This window comes from Carassius auratus, chromosome 19 (genome assembly GCF_003368295.1).
Source record: "Carassius auratus strain Wakin chromosome 19, ASM336829v1, whole genome shotgun sequence".
NCBI lineage: Eukaryota > Metazoa > Chordata > Actinopteri > Cypriniformes > Cyprinidae > Carassius > Carassius auratus.
The window spans coordinates 20,781,412-20,800,047 of record NC_039261.1 but is presented as its reverse complement, the minus strand read 5'-3'; the positions used below and the strand labels follow the sequence as shown (position 1 = coordinate 20,800,047).

The 18,636-nt window shown below is 33.5% G+C and overlaps 1 protein-coding gene across 4 annotated transcripts in view; it reads right to left on the bottom strand.

Annotated features, from left to right (window-relative positions):
* Nucleotides 1-18,636, bottom strand: part of LOC113119735 (focal adhesion kinase 1-like) — a 58,553-nt gene that overhangs the window by 21,854 nt on the left and 18,063 nt on the right. For 3 of the 4 annotated variants that reach the window (XM_026289366.1, XM_026289364.1, XM_026289365.1), the window contains 11 exons: nucleotides 16,369-16,535; nucleotides 11,576-11,663; nucleotides 11,404-11,483; nucleotides 11,253-11,315; nucleotides 9,558-9,612; nucleotides 6,363-6,503; nucleotides 5,024-5,101; nucleotides 4,691-4,798; nucleotides 3,334-3,451; nucleotides 3,084-3,114; nucleotides 1,848-1,912 (listed from right to left, as the gene is read on the bottom strand). In XM_026289366.1, the coding sequence (XP_026145151.1) occupies nucleotides 1,848-1,912; nucleotides 3,084-3,114; nucleotides 3,334-3,451; nucleotides 4,691-4,798; nucleotides 5,024-5,101; nucleotides 6,363-6,503; nucleotides 9,558-9,612; nucleotides 11,253-11,315; nucleotides 11,404-11,483; nucleotides 11,576-11,663; nucleotides 16,369-16,535 (994 nt within the window). Of the gene's footprint in view, nucleotides 1-972; nucleotides 1,063-1,847; nucleotides 1,913-3,083; nucleotides 3,115-3,333; nucleotides 3,452-4,690; nucleotides 4,799-5,023; nucleotides 5,102-6,362; nucleotides 6,504-9,557; nucleotides 9,613-11,252; nucleotides 11,316-11,403; nucleotides 11,484-11,575; nucleotides 11,664-16,368; nucleotides 16,536-18,636 lie in introns of all 4 variants that reach the window. The other variant, XM_026289367.1, reaches the window with a different exon arrangement.

Sequence of the window (18,636 nt, the reverse complement as noted above, 5' to 3'; positions counted from 1 at the left end):
ATATACTGTATACAGTACAGACCAAAAGTTTGGAAACATTACTATTTTTAATGTTTTTGAAAGAAGTTTCTTCTGCTCATCAAGCCTGCATTTATTTGATCAAAAATACAGAAAAAAATGTAATATTGTGATATATTATTACAATTTAAAATAATTGTTTTTAAATTTATTATACTTTAAATTATCATTTATTTCAGTGATGCAAAGTTGAATTTTTAGGATCTTTATCACATGATCCTTTAGAAATCATTCTAATATGATGATTCATTATCAAAGTTGGAAACAGTTCTGCCGCTTAATATTTTTTCAGAACGTGATACTTTTTTAGGATACTTTGATGAATAAAAAAAAAGAAAAAAAAGAAGCTACATTTCTAAAATATAAATATTTTGTAATAACAATATACACTACTGGTCAGTAATTTGGGGTCAGTCATTTTTTTTTGGAGTAATTTTTCTGGAGTAATGATGCTGAAAATTCATCTTTGCATCACAGGAATAATTTTTATTTTTTAAGTATATTCAAATAGAAAACTATTATTTTAATTGTAATAATATTTTACAATATTAGAGTTTTTTCTGTATTTTTGATCAAATAAATGCAGGCTTGATGAGCAGAAGAAACTTCCTTCAAAAACATAAAAAATAGTAATGTTTCCAAACTTTTGGTCTGTACTGTATGTATATATATATATATATATATATATATATATATATATATATATATATATATAATGTAATATTATACACATAATTAAATACATGTAACCACAAAAAAAATATTTCAAAGAATGTGATTTGACTGATCAAGGAGGCAGAATCACATCCACACTTCTAGTTAGAGATGAAAACAGATGAAAACAGAACACTTCTGATACACCTGTGACTCTGTGAGAAACAGATGATACTACAGGACATGTGGAGAGCAGGTGAGGGTCAGTGTTAAACACACACACACAGGAACAGCATGTACCCTTGGGAGGAGAATCATGGGAACAGAGGACAAACGGAAGGAGAAAGCGCCGAGCTTTAGCAGCTTTGGTGGGCGTCTGAACCACAGAGTCTTCAGAAAGAGAGTGAAGCAAAGCGAGAGAACATGGCAGGACGAATGGAGACGCAATAAACATATTTATCATCCAGATCCGTGAACAACACTTCAGCCTGACAAACCACATACGATCTGCTCACTTCACACCAGTAATAAAAAGCAACCTTTTGTATTATTTTAGCACTTGATTTACTTTAAGACTTCTGCAAATCAGATACCATTACAAAAACACGCCAAGAAAGTGCAATATCCCCAAAAAGAGCATGTTGGCACTAAATAGTATGAGAATACACTTCAAAAAGTGGTTTTAGATTTAGATTCTGCTGAAAATCTCCAGCGTAAACGGTTTCTAATCAGCAGAGACGTTGATGAGCATCTGAAACACAGCTGACGGTGAGCTTTAAATGTGTGCAGATGTTGCAGAAACCAGCCCAACATCTAGAAGACATCAGAGATACGCTGGAAAAGATGACCTGACTCTGCGTTCGACTGCAATATTTCCGACTGAAACAAACATTCAGATTCTTTCTTTGTTTTAATCCATAAGGAATATGAATTACAGTGTGAAGTTTCAAGCTCTGATATTATTATTACTAATGTCTGCTCAGGGACTGTTGGTCATACTCAGGGTTCGAGAACTGAACAAAGCTCTAACATCAAGTATTCAACTTTAAATGTAATAGTATGTATGCAGTCTGTTTATGCTGTAAACTAAACTGGTGAGCTTTGGGGAATTAAGCATCATCCTCTTCTGATGTGAACTGCTTTACTAAAGCTGATGTGAGATGTGAGGGTCTTACCTGAAACAGAGATGGTCCGAACTCCTGGCCGGACCCCCTCCAGCCGCTTCTCACTGTTGGCCAGTCTGTGGAGAAATGACTTCAGTAACGAACTAAACGCTGATGCACACAAGACATATTTATCCAGTAGCTCACGTGAACATGAGAACTTCTGGATGTGTGTGTTTATCTGGCACCTGGTGCAAATATGCATGCTGATATAATTATCAAAATTATATTAAAGTGTTTTTCATGTACTAAATGCAACATGTGGAATCAGAACTCTTCAGTTAGACCTCAATTAGAAGTTGACAATGCAATATTTTATAATATAAGCCATGAAAATAAATTCATAAAATGTTGAAATAATAAATATAATTATATAAATATTATGCAGTATTATATACTACATATTATATTCTAAAATATTAAAAGGTTTCTAATTACTAATTTTAAACATAATTTATAATTAAACATCATTTAAAAAATAAAAAAGTTTAGTGTTTTTTTTAGCTACATTATTATTTATTAATGTCATATAATAATATACTTTTTTTCTCTCCACAGTTTGATGTTAAATTACTCTAATGGTGCTTTTTAGGAAAGTTCATGGGCACCAAATAAAAAAATTTAATAAAAAGAATTTTAAAATACTCAACTGTTATAAAAAGAAATGCTATAATATAAATACACACACATATATATATATATATATATATATATATATATATATATATATAGACATTTGTTTTTATTTTTAATGTTAAATTAGTCTAATAACATTCTTTAGGTAACTTCCTAAAGTTACTGGTAAAAAATACCAGTAAAATAAAATAAATATGATTATTATATGAAATTATATGAAATTATTAAAATATTATATACCGGTATTTATATATATATAATTTATATTTATATATATATATATATATATATATATATATATATATATATATATATATATATATTATAAGTGTTTCATACATTAATATATCTGTTTTCCTTTAGATTTTTGATGTTAAATTAGTCTAATGATGCAAACATTTTAGCTGAACTTCAAGGACAAAAAAAATCTAATGAATAAATAAAATAAAGCCATCACCAACAAAATGATCACAGATACACAGTGAGCGTTTGATATATCCCCAGCTCTAGTTTTGACCAGTTTTGGAAGTGTTTAAGTGTTAATGAATCTGGCGTCTGACGTGAGTTTATTAAACAGCTCATGAACGACAGGGAAGTGGATTTATGACTCACTTTGGAATGGATGGAAGAGCTCTTTCTCCCTCTGTAGGAGAGAAAAACACACAGCTTCAGCTCGTGAATCAAACAGGAGAACACCAAGAACTGCATTTCAGACTTCACTACGAGTGGTATGTCTTTCTGTTTGTGTCTTGCTGAGACTAACAGCTGTGCTGCTTCATTCTGGGATTGTCTACTCGATGCGTCTCATTCACGCCTCTAGAGTACAAACATCCCACAATGCAGCAGCGTGAGGCAGACGTACCTTTGTGCGCTCGGACGATGAAGGACGTGCTGACGCCGCTGAGCAGGCGACAGTATCCATCGATGAGGTCAGCCATGTTCTCAGCCACGGCGAGGGACGGCGTGCTGATCGTGAGAGGCTACGAGAAACAAACCAGACTCACAATGAGCCATTATCAGTGACAGCAGCTTCACCACACACACACACACACACAAACACACACTCTCACACACACGCGCACACACACACACGCGCGCGCGCGCACAGACACACACACACGCGCGCGCGTGCGCGCCCAGACACACACACACACACACACACACACACACAGACACACACACGCACGCACCGCACACACACACACACACACACACACAGACACACACAGACACAAACACACACAGACACACACACACACACTCAACAGTGCTTCCTTTACTCCAGCTGTGATTATGCTGTCTGGATTGAATGTGATGAGATCAAAATAAAACAAACACACAATGATAGTCATTATAGTCTAGTCTGAGTCCCAAACAGCTGGATCAAAAAGACTTATGATCTCACAAGTTAACGATTTCATTTTTTTTTTTTTGTATTGTGGAAATGCTATTTTAATATTCAGCGATATTAGGAACTAGCTTTCTAGTTCTATAATTTTTTTTACATTTTATTTGTAATTTTAGTTAAATAATAATACAAAATTTTATATATTTTTTTCTATTTAGCTTTATTTTTACTTCAGTCTTAGTTTTAGTCATTTAAATACTTAAATTGTATTGTAGGTAGTTGTCATGGCAAGAGTGCAAATATTTTTTCATCAGTTCATTATTTATTTATTTTAATAATTTATTTATTAATATTAAGTTGATATATATATATATTATATTGTCATTTTAATTTAGATTCAAGTAATTTTGTCTGTTTTATTAGCTTTTTTGTAATATTTCTGTTTAGCTTGAATTTATTTTAATTTCTGTTTTAGCTTTTTTATTTTGGTACTTAACTTTTTTTTGAAGTTAGCAAGACATCATTTTATTTTTTTTCTAATAATTTAAATTTTAGTTAGTTTTAGTTTAATTTTTTCCAGTTATTATAGTTATCAAAACGGTCTAATCTAATATTTATATTTTAGCTATATTTCAATAACCCAATTTCTTCTTTTTTTTTCAGTTTTAACAGTTTCAGTCAACAATGACACTGCTGGTTTCCATCTGTCTAAGGAATCCACCACAGCGTCTAGAGCTGGATAAAAATGGTGCCTAAAAGACAGACAATAAAGCCCCAAAATAACAGTGACTGAGTGAAACTAGAGCGCCCTCCTGAGTCACACATCTCAAACTCAACAATGCATCAGCTGCAGTCAGAGAAGCAGCTTTACCTCAGCGGCTCCTGCCACATCCAGCTGTAGGACGCCCTTCCTCTCCTTCTCCTCCACGCAGGAGTAATGGATGCTCTGCACCTGCGTGAAGTTAGCCAGATGTGTCGGCTGAAAGAGAACAGACACGCATTACATCATGAAGAAATTCCTCCTTATCAACTTCAAAAATCAGCCAATCAGAACATATGCTGTTTATTTCTAATTAGGATTTTAGACCAATGAGAGTTCACTGTGGGCGGAGCTAGTCATGAATGGAACCAAAGAGCTGAGCAAAACAACTAGGGTTAAAGTAAAATAGATGCTTGTTGCTATGGTGATGTCAGTATGTGTTACCGTGGAGCCCTTGTCTGTCAGGTAACTGATTCCCTCCTCTGGACCGATAGCGAGATCCACTGATATGACCCAACTCGACTGAGAGAGAGAGAGAGAGAGAGAGTGACAGAGAGAGAGTGAGAAACAAGAAAGAGAGAGTGAGAGAGAGTGAGAGAGTGTGAGAGTGAGAGAGAGAGAGATAATGAGAGTGTGAGAGAGAGAGAGTGAGTGAGAGTGATGATGAGTGAGTGAGTGAGATAGTGAGAGAGTGTGAGAGAGAGAGTGTGAGAGATGAGAGAATAGAGAGAGAGAGAGTGAGTGAGAGAGTGTGACAAGTGAGAGAGAGTTGAGAGTGAGTGAGAGAGTATGAGAGAGAGTGAGAGAGAGCGAGTTGTGTGAGAGAGAGAGTGAGTGAGAGTGAGAGAGTGTGAGAGGGTGAGAGAATGAGGAGAGAGAGTGAGAGAGAGTGTGACAGAGTGAGAGAGAGTGAGAGAGTGAGTGAGAGAGAGTATGAGAGTGAGAGAGAGAGTGAGAGAGAGAGAGAGAGAGAGTGAGGAGAGAGAGAGAGAGCGAGTGTGTGTGAGAGAGAGAGAGAGTGAGAAGAGAGAGAGTGAGTGAGAGAGAGAGAGGAGTGAGTGAGAGAGAGAGTGAGAATGAGAGAGAGAGAGTGAGTGAGAGAGTGTGACAGAATGTGAGAGAGTGAGTGAGAGAGAGAGAGAGAGAGTGTGAGAGAGAGAGTGAGAGAGAGTGAGTGAGAGTGAGAGAGAGTGTGTGAGAGAGTGAGAGGAATGAGAGAGTGAGTGAGTGAGAGTATGAGAGAGAGTGAGAGAGAGAGTGGAGAGTGAAAGAGAGAGAGAGAGAGAGAGAGAAGAGACGGAGAGAGCGAGAGAGAGATGAGTGTCAATACACTGACTTCAGATCAAATCAGAAAAAAATAAATCATTAAAGGATAACAGGGGTTAAAAAATCAACACAGAATAATTACTAATTTTAGAAAAGCTCATAATTCAAAATCAAGAAATATTGCTTTCATTATACCACCAAGGTTTCTCAGATTCCAGATTTTCAAATAGTTGTATCTCATCCAAATACTGTCCTCCTAATACGCCATATATGATTGTACAAGATAATTAATTCAGCTTTCAGATGACGTAGAAATCTCAATTTAAAAAAATGACACTTAAGACCAGGTCACCTGTTTTCACTAAAAAAGAACTGACCCCAAACTCGTGAACAGCAGCATATAGTGTGAAGTATAATGAAAAACACAGTTTGATGACGGGTAAGGAGTATTTGGTGTCAGCTGATGTGACTCCTGATCGGGCAGCAGGGGGCAGTGAAGTCCAGAGACTGGACGTACCCCCAGAGCACAGCCGAAGCACTCTTTGTCGAATCTGTAGACGGGCGCCAGGATCTCGAAGAACTTGTGTATGCTCTGCTCCTCGTTCAGGTTGGCGAACTGCTTGAACGTTTGCTGGATCTGTTTCCTCAGCGTTTTGGCCTGAAGCACAGAGAGAAAGAGCAGCGTTACACTTCACACACTGATTAACAACCGTGAACTCCCACAGCAGCAATACTAGATAAAAAACACTCGAATAACATCATATTGAACTACAGCTCTTGTGCAACTGCCTGCTTTAAAGATCACTATTTTACTTCACTATATTAACCAGTATTTAATTATTGTGTGTGTGTGTGTGTGTGTGTGTGTGTACTGCACTTTTTACAGTTCACATCTGGGTTATTATGGCTAATCAAAATAATTTTTTTTTTTAAATGTTCATTACTTGAAATAAAATAAATATGAACTGAGATAAAATAAAATGTACAAAAAAGAAAAAGGATTTCTGACTTTTATAAAGTTTAGCAATATAATGTACTTAAATAAAAAAAACTAATAAAAGTATATATTTAAAAAAATTACATATGAGGGTTATTATAGTTAAATAAATCATTAAAATATTTTCATTATTTGAAATAAAATACATTAAATTAAACAAAATAGTATTTATAGAAACTCAAACATATTTTGTCAGCCAGTTGCCAAATACATATTTCTCACTTTTATTTAATACTAAAAATGAATGTATATATATATATATATATATATATATATATATATATATATATATATATATATATATATATAATATATATATATATAGTTAAAACTCAATGATAAAATAACAGAAAATCATTGATGTTAACATTTATAATACATTAATAGTATTGTCATGCCTAATAGTTATTAGAGATTCATAAATTATGAATAAACTAGATAATAACATGTTCTGATAAATCAGTTATGCATCAGAGTTCAAGCAGTCTGTGCAAGTGCAAAAATGAGTATAAGCAGAAATAATAGTGATGCAAATACAAAACATTATGATGAAGTATGATCACAGAACTTAATAATCCAGAATCTAGTCGGTAATTAGAGCTGACAGGTTCATCACAACCATCAAATACAGCTGTCAATCAAATACGACGCGCTAGATTGATCAATCTCTGTCAGCTTTCTCTCTCTCTCTCCTCAAAACACACAAACCTGCACACTGCTGATGGATGGGACCAGCACTGAAAGGCATTCTGGGTAAACTAACAGCATTCCAGACACAGATACACACTGATCATATCAAACATGTGCGCGGTCATTTCAGACGGACCGCCCATCCTTCCTGACAGGAAGTGCAGACCGTATCTGAGCTTAAATCTGCTGAGGAATCATGGGAAGGGTCTAATGGACCAAACCAGAGGGGAACAGAGACTCTGATGTGCCTCTTCTTTCCTTTTGGTATAAAATACCACTTTCAACCTAGTAATACTATTAATACTAAATATGCTAATAAGACAAAAATGTTTTTACATTTTTATATACAGCTCCTTTTTAATTTCACAATTTTTTGTAGCTTTGCTAGTTGCTTTTGTAATTTTTATTAATTTTTAAAATTATTTATAAATGTTTTAATTTTATAAATATATATATTTTTTTTTTCATTTTAATTAAATGTTTGTAATTTTCTTATGTGCTTTTATTTATTTTGTTAGTTAAATTCATTTGTATTTTTCTGTATAGTTTTTTAAATATATAATTATATTGTAATTGTTAAAAAACTATTTATTTAAAATAAATATGAGCAAAGACATCAAGAAAAGATTATAAAAATAAAATAAAAATATAATTAAAAGATGATAAAGATAAAAAATGTAAACAATTAAAACAACAATAAATTATTAAATAAATAAACTATGGCATAGCCAACTCCTACTGTCTTTTTAATGAATAACAATTTTAAAAAAATATATAATAATTTTGAATATTAATCTCTGTCATCTATTATCTATTCAGTTTTTCTTTATTGATTTTAATGGAATATATCTGCCATCATTTCTGTGCCATAATGCCATTTACAAATCAGTACATTAGAATGATTTCTGAAGATCATGTGACACTGAGGACTCCAGTAATGATGCTGAAAATTCATATTGATCACAGAAATAAATTACATTTGAACAGAAATTCACTTAGAAACCAGTTATTTAAAATTGTAAAAATATTTCACTGTTTTTACAGTATTTTTGCATAAATAAATCTAGCCTTGGTGAACAGAAGAGACTTCTTACACTTCCAGTGCATGGAAAACAGCAGCTCATCAAAATGTTTCCTTTCATGCACCCGCAAAAAGAATCATGCAAGTTTTGAATGACTGAAGGATTTACATGTTTGTGAGAGAACTATCTCTTTAATAAGCTCCCTGTGCGTTGAAAACAAACAGTTATTAAAATGATGACTCAGGGCTGGGTTTGATTTATGCGGTCAGTGACAGATGGCTGCGCTGTTAACTGAACCCTGTTTCTGACTCGATCAAAAGAGCTCTGCTCACACACTGATGCTGGAAACTCTCCAGAAGGACTTTTTCTAGGAAGCACACAGATTAAATGCTATAACAGGCCTAAATGAACCGCTCTCGAGCAACACAGCAATAAAGCTCCCGGCCGATGGGAACAGAGTGTGAGGCGGTGGAGGTTTGGGGGGTTTAACACCTCTGTCCCGACCCGTGCACACTCTTGAGGATGACCACAGGGTCAACGGACAAACAATTGAACATTAAAATGACAATTGAAAAATCTAAAAATAATGAATATATATGAATAAATATTTATACATCATTTAAAAAAAAAAATAAAAGCAAAAGCACATAACAAACCTACAAAAAAAAATTAAATTAAAAAGGAAACCATGTAAAAAAAAAAAACATTAAAAGCTACATAGTAAATACTTAAAGAAATTAAAAAAGCACATAACTAAATTACAAAAAAAGAGAAAAACAGAAATAATACTTATAAACAATAAAAACGAATTATATATATATCTGCATGGAGGATATTACTTACAAGTATATAATATTAAATACTAATATGCATCTTTGCATTATTTGACTTCATGCAACTTTAATCCCAATTTTTCAATTCAAGACAGAGACATACTGGCTAAATACTGGCAAATGCACAAATTTTACAACCGATGTGTCTGCAGCAGAAAGCAACATCTCACCTTAACCGATTCCAACAAACTTTTGGGGAAGAACCGTCGTAGTCCAACGTCCTTTCTGCGAACAGAGAAAAACAGAGCGCAGCTGTGATGATGTCATCACACACTCACAGACGGCCAACAGACTGGATCTGAATCGAGACGTTTCCACAGAGAAGCAGTCCACCTGGTGAACTGATCTCATCTGATCTACAAACACATGCTGGATGACCAGTGGATCAACTTCTCCAAACTTCATGAAAACCTCACATTACTATCTCATGTCATCCTCTACTGCGTTTTAAGAGACATGCTTCAAACACATCAACAAAATGCACCAAGTAAATAATTCAGCTTTGTCATGGTAGTGCATTTCCAACCTCTCCTTTATGCATTAATTATGCATGTTTTGATGGGAACAGAATAAACTAAAATAAACGCTAGTATAGTAAAACCTGGAATTTTGTATTTACATTTATACATTTTTACATTATATTTTTTACATTATTTATAGCAAACAAATTTGAGGCTTGGTTGCCAGGTTGTGAAAAGTCCCTCTTTCCATCATATTTTTCCCACACAGATTACAATAAAAGAAAACAAACTGGTATGATCTTACACAAATTCATTAGTTTCTACACTATTCTATTGTTCAGAGCAGGGGTTTTGTCAGTGACTAAAATTAAAATGATTTAATTTATGTTACTTATAAATGTTACAAATTAAAATAAAATATAGTTTAAGTGAAATAAAATATATAATTAAAGCTTTATTTTATTTAAAATCAAATGACTAAAATTACTCAAACTGAAATATATTCATAAAATCAAACTTTGTAGACATTAAAATAACTGAATACAGTATAATATATATACTTTGTACTTTTCCCTTCATAACATTATATTATTAACTATTGGTAAATTAAGCATAATATGATGCAGCAATGTTTACAATATAAAAATTATATAATATTACTTACATATTATTTTAAGATTATTTTAAGATATTTTATAAATCAATATTAAACATTAAATATATGGGAATTATGTTACATACATCCAACAGTTTCTGTATCTTAATTTCCTAATATGTTGTTTAGAGCAGGGTTATAATCAGTTGAAGAAAAAAAGTATATATAGATATAAACTTAAATAAAAATTTAATCTATAATTATTTAAGAAAAAAAACCCCACAAGAAATCACAAAAACTTGAACTACAATTAAAAAGAAAACAGAAATCTAAAAATAAAACTTTATTTAATATATGATTAAAATCTGTGATGGTATTTGACTGCTAGTGAAATCAGAGGTGACCAGGTGATGATGTCATTCCCTGTCACTCAAATCAGAGTGGCTCTGTGATTGGTGCGCTCTCTCTGCCCTGTCCCGCCCCCTGAGGGGCCAGAGCGCTGCTGTGTGTCTGCAGGCGACTGATGGGATGACCTGGAACTAATGCACACGCGTGTGTGTGTGTGTGTGCGTGTGTGTCAGTCCCCGCTGAGATGAAGTGTGACTCTGTGTGTGTGTGTGTGTGTGTGTGTGTGCTGAGGACATGATGTTCAGGAGAAGTTCAGCTTTATTAGCAGTGATCTGTCAGACAGTATCCTGGCATCCTGAGATCTAACTGTGCCATTTTGACAATTAAACTCTATTCGATTATTAAATGTTCAGCATTATCTGTCAATATGAAGTGCATATCGTTCAGGAAAGAACACTTACTCTAGCAGTTCATAGTTGGATTTTTTATCCAGAGCGTTTCCTCTCATCTCTCTGTAGAATCTCCTGGAAAAGAGAAAAGCAGAAATGAACAGGATCCTCTCACAGTCTCGCTGCTGATAACGGGACGATGACTGATGAAGCATGAGCGCACCTGATCTCAAGACACCCCAGCTTCAGCGCGATCTCCTGGTCCACCTGATCCGCAGTCTCCAGCATGTAGCCATTCTTCACCTGCACACAGAAACATTCACACATTTGAGCTGCTGTGGACAGACGTGCATGCTAAATAACACACACACACAGACGAGTGCACCTTCACTCACCTGCTGATAAAAATAGTTGAGAGTGGGTTTGTCTTCAGTGAACTGCTTGAGGAAGCCCTTGGGCAGGTAACGGATCCTCAGCTCATACCTGAGGACAAAACATGATAAAGAACAGAGTCACGACTGGAGAAATCACCATGTGCCTTAACATCACACACACACACACACACACACACACACACACACACACACTTACTGATAACAGAGTCAAGCTCATGAAGAAACCTCATCTTTCTCCACCAAATCAACAGAAAAACTAAGGAACTACACTGTGCTGAAAGAAATTGAAGCTCTGTTTTAGGACCACAAAGATTTTTAGTAGATGTTTGAATTTGAGTAATGATAACTGAGCACATTTCTAATAGAATAGAATAGAATAGAATAGAATAGAATAGAATAGAAAGGTGGTTGTTTTGTATTTCTGCAGCTCTGAGCCCAAGACAATAAAACATAACATTAACTCTAATTTCTTTTGAAGCAGTATAACAAAAACATAAAAATAACAACAACACTTAATTCTATCATATTTAGTTACTTTTATTCCTATATTTTGTTATATCACATTTTATATTTAACATATTTTATAGTTTTTTTTTTACTTAATTAGATTTAAACTATTGCTACGTTTAAAGTACAAGAGATGAAAGCCCTTTTTTTCAATAATTTGACTCTTGATCAGTTACTGTCACGCTTACGAAGGATGACAAAAACTGAAGGAGAAAAATAAAGAAAATCTAGAAAATGTGGAACATTAAACATTAAAAAGAGAGGTGTGTGTGTGTGTGTGTGTGTGTCACTCTCAAAGCCACACACACACACACGATCCCTACATAACTGAACCCCTCCAAACGATCAATACTGGAGTCATTGTGATTCCACACACACACACACACACACACACACACACACACACACACACACACACACACACACAGCTGATCACTGCTGCATCAGGAGGACACTCATCCATCACTGTCAGCTCAGAGTCACTGTTCTTTCCAGTGTGTGCTCCGATCTTTTCAGCAGCTTCTTCATTTGAAAGCTGAAACTCCAGAGGAAATGACCCTTCAGTGCTTTTCCTGACTTCCTGGACCTCGCTCAGGAAATGATCGAATCTCACTTCCTGAGCAGTTCACACACTTCTTTGAAAAAGCAGCTCTGCTGGGAAAAGTGCTTTCTCTGCTGCGTTCTTTACTTTCAGGCTCATCAAATAAAAACTGATCTAAAAACAGAAGAAGACTCAAAGCTGAATCAAATTAGACCAAATATCTAACACACAAACCATTGAGGTTGGGAAGCTACTATAAACAGAAAAAACTATTTCAAGCCAACACATATATAGAATATATGCTAAATACATGTTGTAAACAGTACAACATATACAGTCCGACATATTTTTAAATTCTAAATATATTTTGCTGAAACATTCAAATGCCAAATTTAATACATTTCCAATATTATAATGCATTTAGGGTTTTTGTAAAATGCATTTTTAAAAGAGATTTAAATCAAGTTAAGTCAAATACATTTGTATGGTGCTTTTCACATACACAGTCTCTCAAAAAATCTTAACAGAAAATCGAACTGTTAAATTAATTAACTTAAAATGATATACTAAATATTATTATATATATATATATATATATATATATATATATATATATATATATATACACAGTTACAAAATATGATTAAATACAGTATAAACTAACTGAACTGAAAATCTATTTTTATAATAAATATAAATATATTTTAATTAAAAACTGTTTTCACTTGAACAGTATAAAAAATATGTAAAAAAATTAATTATATATATATATATATATATATATATATATATATATATATATATATATATATAAATTATAATTTAACATTTTATAAATAATTATTATTGAATTAATTATATTATTAAATAAAAATACATACACACACACACACACACACATACATACATTCATACATACATACATACATACATATACATCCATATACTGTATGTGACGTGCAGCGCTGGAAATGATGGGGATTCCAGTCGTGTGAGGCGTTCTGCTGGTCTAATAATGAGGTCATTTTGTGAGCAGATGATTGGTTGTAGCTTGGACACGATCAGTCATGTTTCTCTCTAGAGAAACTACAAGCAGCGAGAGTCGTCTGCCTACAGCGAAAGAACTAGATCCTCTTCCATCTTCATCTGAACATGAGCTCATCTGCCTTACAGCACAAACACTTATTAGAGCTCCTAAAGAATGACATCAGCTCTGAGAGCGGGACGCTTCATCCTCAGACGAACGAAACAAACAGCCTTATCTGATCACAGCCTCTGAGATTCACAAACACTCACATCAGACCAACCAAGAGCACACATCACTCTCTGTACTAATGTCAGTTTGTTTGGGAAGGAATCTGACTGGGGTTTCCCAATGATTCACACGAGCTCTGAAGAGAGAGAAGAAAGTAGAGTAAGGAGAAAAGCTGAGTAATCAGGAATGATGATTTTTTTAAATGTTTTTGAAGGAAGTCTCATCTGCTCACTAAGGCTGAATTTATTTGATCAAAAATACAGTAAAATAGTGAAACATTGCTGTTTTCTGTGTGAATATACAGTAAAAAAAAAAAAATGACTCCAGTCTTCAGTGTCTTCAGAAATCATGATAATATACTGATTTGCTGCTCAAGAAACATTTCTGATTATCATCAATGTTGAAAAGAATTGTGCTACACAATATTTTTGTGGAACAGTGATACATTTTATTTCTCAGGATTCTTTGATGAATAGAAAGCTCAAAAGAATATAATTTAATTAAAATGTAAATATTTAGTAACATCATTAATGTATTTACTGTCACTTTTGATCATTTTAATGCAGCCTTGCTGAGTAAAAGTATTAATTTCTTTAAAAAAGAGAATAAGTCGCACTGACAACATTTTTTGAATAGTAGTGTGCATTAAAAGTGTAAATCTATCAGAAAAATTCGAAAAAGATTAAAAAGTTACAAGGCTGCTAAAATCACTGGATCTGACATGGTTTTTGACGTTTATGACATCAAAACATGGTAGCAAATGAATGGGTTAAGTTCAATAAAAAAAGCAATGTTTTTGAATAAACAGAAAACTCTGAAAGTCACATTATACACACATTTATTTGTTTCTCATTAGCAAACACTATTGTGCATTGATGCATTAAGTGTTTCAGATGAATCCAGCCCTAAAAAAAGTCACGTTTTATATCTGTCAGATGATTCTTCCTTCATAAACGGGCCATTCTTGACCAGAACATGCTGAAAAGCAAACCATTATGTATCTGTCAAGAGCCAGACTGAAGGTTTTATGCTGGTCTGGGCTTCAGGATGCAGAAAACCACCAAAAGTAAGTAAAAGTTATCAGAACAGATCTCTCAAAAGCTACAAGAGTTTGAGATAATCAAGTGTTTCTGACATAAAACGGTCTCCTCAAACAGCAGCGTGTGTACGGGGCAGTTAAAAGGCAGGATTTTAAATCACTCTGCGCTGTGAGTGACAGAACAAAAGCTGCTGAGAGTGAATGAGCGCCGGTGAATGCCTTCCCTGACGGCTCCCCTGCTGCATTGTGGGTAGAGACGAGGTGACATAAAAATACCATCTGTGTGGGAATAACTCACAGACTCTGATAAAATAAGACACGCACACATGGACATGGACAAAGACAAGCCTAGCAGAAGAAACACTGATTTAGAGGTCGATGAATTCAAATACTCCTCCTGGTGCAATCATGCAATCACAAGAGCATCGCAATGCCCTCCTGTCTCTACAAAACCATGTGATGCTTGTCATTCACACGAAGCCCTTTCATTCATAAAGACAACCTTAAATAACAGGACACAAGTAAATGATCACATACTCCCAACATGACCAGCTGATCCAGCTAAGACCAGGAAACCAGTTTAGGGTGGTCTATACTTTTTTATTATTATTCAGCATGGATAAAAATCAAAATCTATGTAATGCAAAGAAAATTAAAAAACCTGAGTTCATTTCCTTTTTCAAAGAATTACATTTTACTGCATGTATAGAAAATTGGGATGTAAAAATATTATTTATAAACTGACAAAAGTTAATACAACAAATGTAAATATACATTACATTTAAAATAATTTTAAAAAATTAAATAAAAAAACAAGACAAAAGCAAATGACTAAATTACTAAAACTTAAATTATTATATTTTTTTATTAATCTTAAAAATATTAACTTCATTTAATAATATAATATTAAAACAAAAAAATTATAGTTCATATTATTTAATGGACCCCAGCTAACTTGAACTAAAAGAGAAAAGTTATATTTTTATTAAGTTAGATTAACAAAGATTAAAAAATATTGTAAGAAATGTATTGCTCATTGTTAATTAGTCATTTAAATAATTAAATAATAACTAATGATACATTACTAAACTATCTATAAAAGTTAAACATAAAAAACTAAATGAGAAAAAATACCAAACTGAAAGTGAAATAAATTATTATTAAAAGATAAAAAAATACTACAAAAACTAATAAAAATTACAACAGCACATTACGAAATTACTAAGATTTAAACTATAATAAAATATAAAAAAATAAAATAAATAAAAATATTATAATTTCACAAAAAATCTAAAATACTAAAATAAAACTATTTTTAAATTCATGGTTAAGTAATATTTTAGAGCTTTATGGACCAGAGCCTGTCAAAGTGGTGTTTATTAGACGCAGTATTATATCTCCTCCTGTGTGTGTGAATGTTGATAGTGTGTGAAACGTGTGTGGATGATTACCTCCATTCGTCCTGTGGGCGGTTCTGCTCGTATCTCTCCCTCACGTGGGACACGCCCAGATCCGGGTGGAGCCAGTGGATGTCGCCCGACGGTACGTGAGTGAGACGCAGACCGAAACAAGCCACATGTTTGACCTTGTGATTGTCCACGATCTTCTGAATGATTCCCTAGAGACACAAAACACACAGTTCAAGCTCATAAAAATCCCACAATGCACGGCATACTGCAATATATAAACTGATTTATAGAAGCATAAAAATCCTGCGGCTGTTATTCGATGATTAGAGAGTGTAATGGAGCCAACCTGGATCCAGCTCAACCTTCATGAGACCAAATATTCCCATCACACACTAGAACTGCAGTGCAGTGCTGCATTTACTGCATATACTGTGCTACACACTCACACCATTCACACACACACACACACACACACACAGAGGGATTCTGGCAATGTGTTTGAATGTCATTCTGGTTACACACTAAATGGATTACATCAACTCTCATTTTAGTTATCAATAATGTTTTACTGTAAATTCATATATTTTGTTTATTTTATAAGGTCATGGTATAGATCACAAAATTTAACTTAAAATAGATATATAAATACAATACATAAAAAATAAATAAATGTAATTTAAAATTAAAATGGAAGATTTATTACAATTAAATTTGTTTTATTTCATAAAATGTAACTGAAATGTTATGACTGCTCTTGTTAGCTGAAATTAAAATTATTAAAAATAATTCCAGCCATTCAAGACTAAGCTGAAGTAAAATAAAATGCAAATCTTACATATAAAAAAAATATTAAAAAAATAAAATAAAATAAAAGTGAAAACCTTGGCAGCTAAGTGAAGAAAAACTTACATAAAAATAAATTAAAGATATAAAAAATATAGTTTATAAAACTACATAAATATGTAGCTTATAAAACTATATAAAATATAAATCTATAAAAAAAACTAACCGATGAAAGATACTCAACATAACAAAATGACAAAATTAAGTTAAACTAAAATTTAAACAAAAACTGAAAATATAAACATTAAAAGATATTTCAAAAAATAAAAAAACTATACTAGTGTACAAATAATTCCAAAATAACACTTACTGATATACTTTACAAATGAGAGGCACTTCATCTCATTTATTTTATTTTTTTATTTATTTTCCTTTTTATTTATTTAGTATTACTATTATTTTGTACCACTTTGAACCTGGAAGGATAGCTAATGAAATGTTGGATCAGTGTGAAAACAACCTCACAGTATGTAACACCAGCATTAAAAACAATAGCAAAATAAAACAAAAATTATGAAATGGATATTTCTGACAAATATACACTGCCTTTTAATTTACCTTTAACTTCTGGTGCCTTTGTGCAGTCTTAACTAACTTAAAGAGAGAGGGATAGAAACACTAACACACCCAGACAGCGTCTCGCATCTCTCCCAGCTTCAGACGCTGGTCTGGCACCCTGGACAGTAAAGACTCTCCAGTGCTCTTCACAGACTAGATCACGCAATTCATCACGTCTAAAAACTCACGCTGGCACTCCAGCCAAAACACTGCATATTTATGATGGCACGTTCACACCGGGGTCCCCCAGGGCTCCGTCTGTGGCCCATTTTCATGCTAAAAGGACCGTCAGGGCAGTTCAGCATTGGGCTTTAACAGTAGGACACAACATATAAACAGAGCTGGAACCGTTGTCTACACGTGGCCTTCAGATTACCACTGTTGGTTTGGCAAACCCGTGATGTGCAGGAATAACAGAGCCGGATTCCCCGCTAGCACTGGGAGCGCTTTTCCAGCATTTATGTGTGCTTTCTGTAAGATCTAGGCCTTCAAAATCAATCACGTACCAGTAAAAGCGACTCATGAGCCGTAAACATCAACTCAACTGCAGTACTTCAGATTTCATTGACATGTGTTTAAAGAAATAGTAATACAAAATTAAAACGTACCAGCAAACTAATATTTTTGTAAGTGTAAATAAATATTTTTGGCGCATGTTTTACAAGAAAATACTATTTGTTCACTGTTTACTGTTACGTGCTATTTCTTTGTAAATAATTATGAAATTTACTTGCAATTTATGAGGGAATAAATTGTTTCTAGACGGTTTTTCAGTGCATGAAATTTAAATGAACATGCATTTTGTAATTGACTAAGCCTTTAAATATCCAGAGGATGTGAGCAAAGACGAGTTAAGATGGATGACAAGCTGTTTGCTATCGGCTGGTTAGTCTGAGACTGAAACAACAG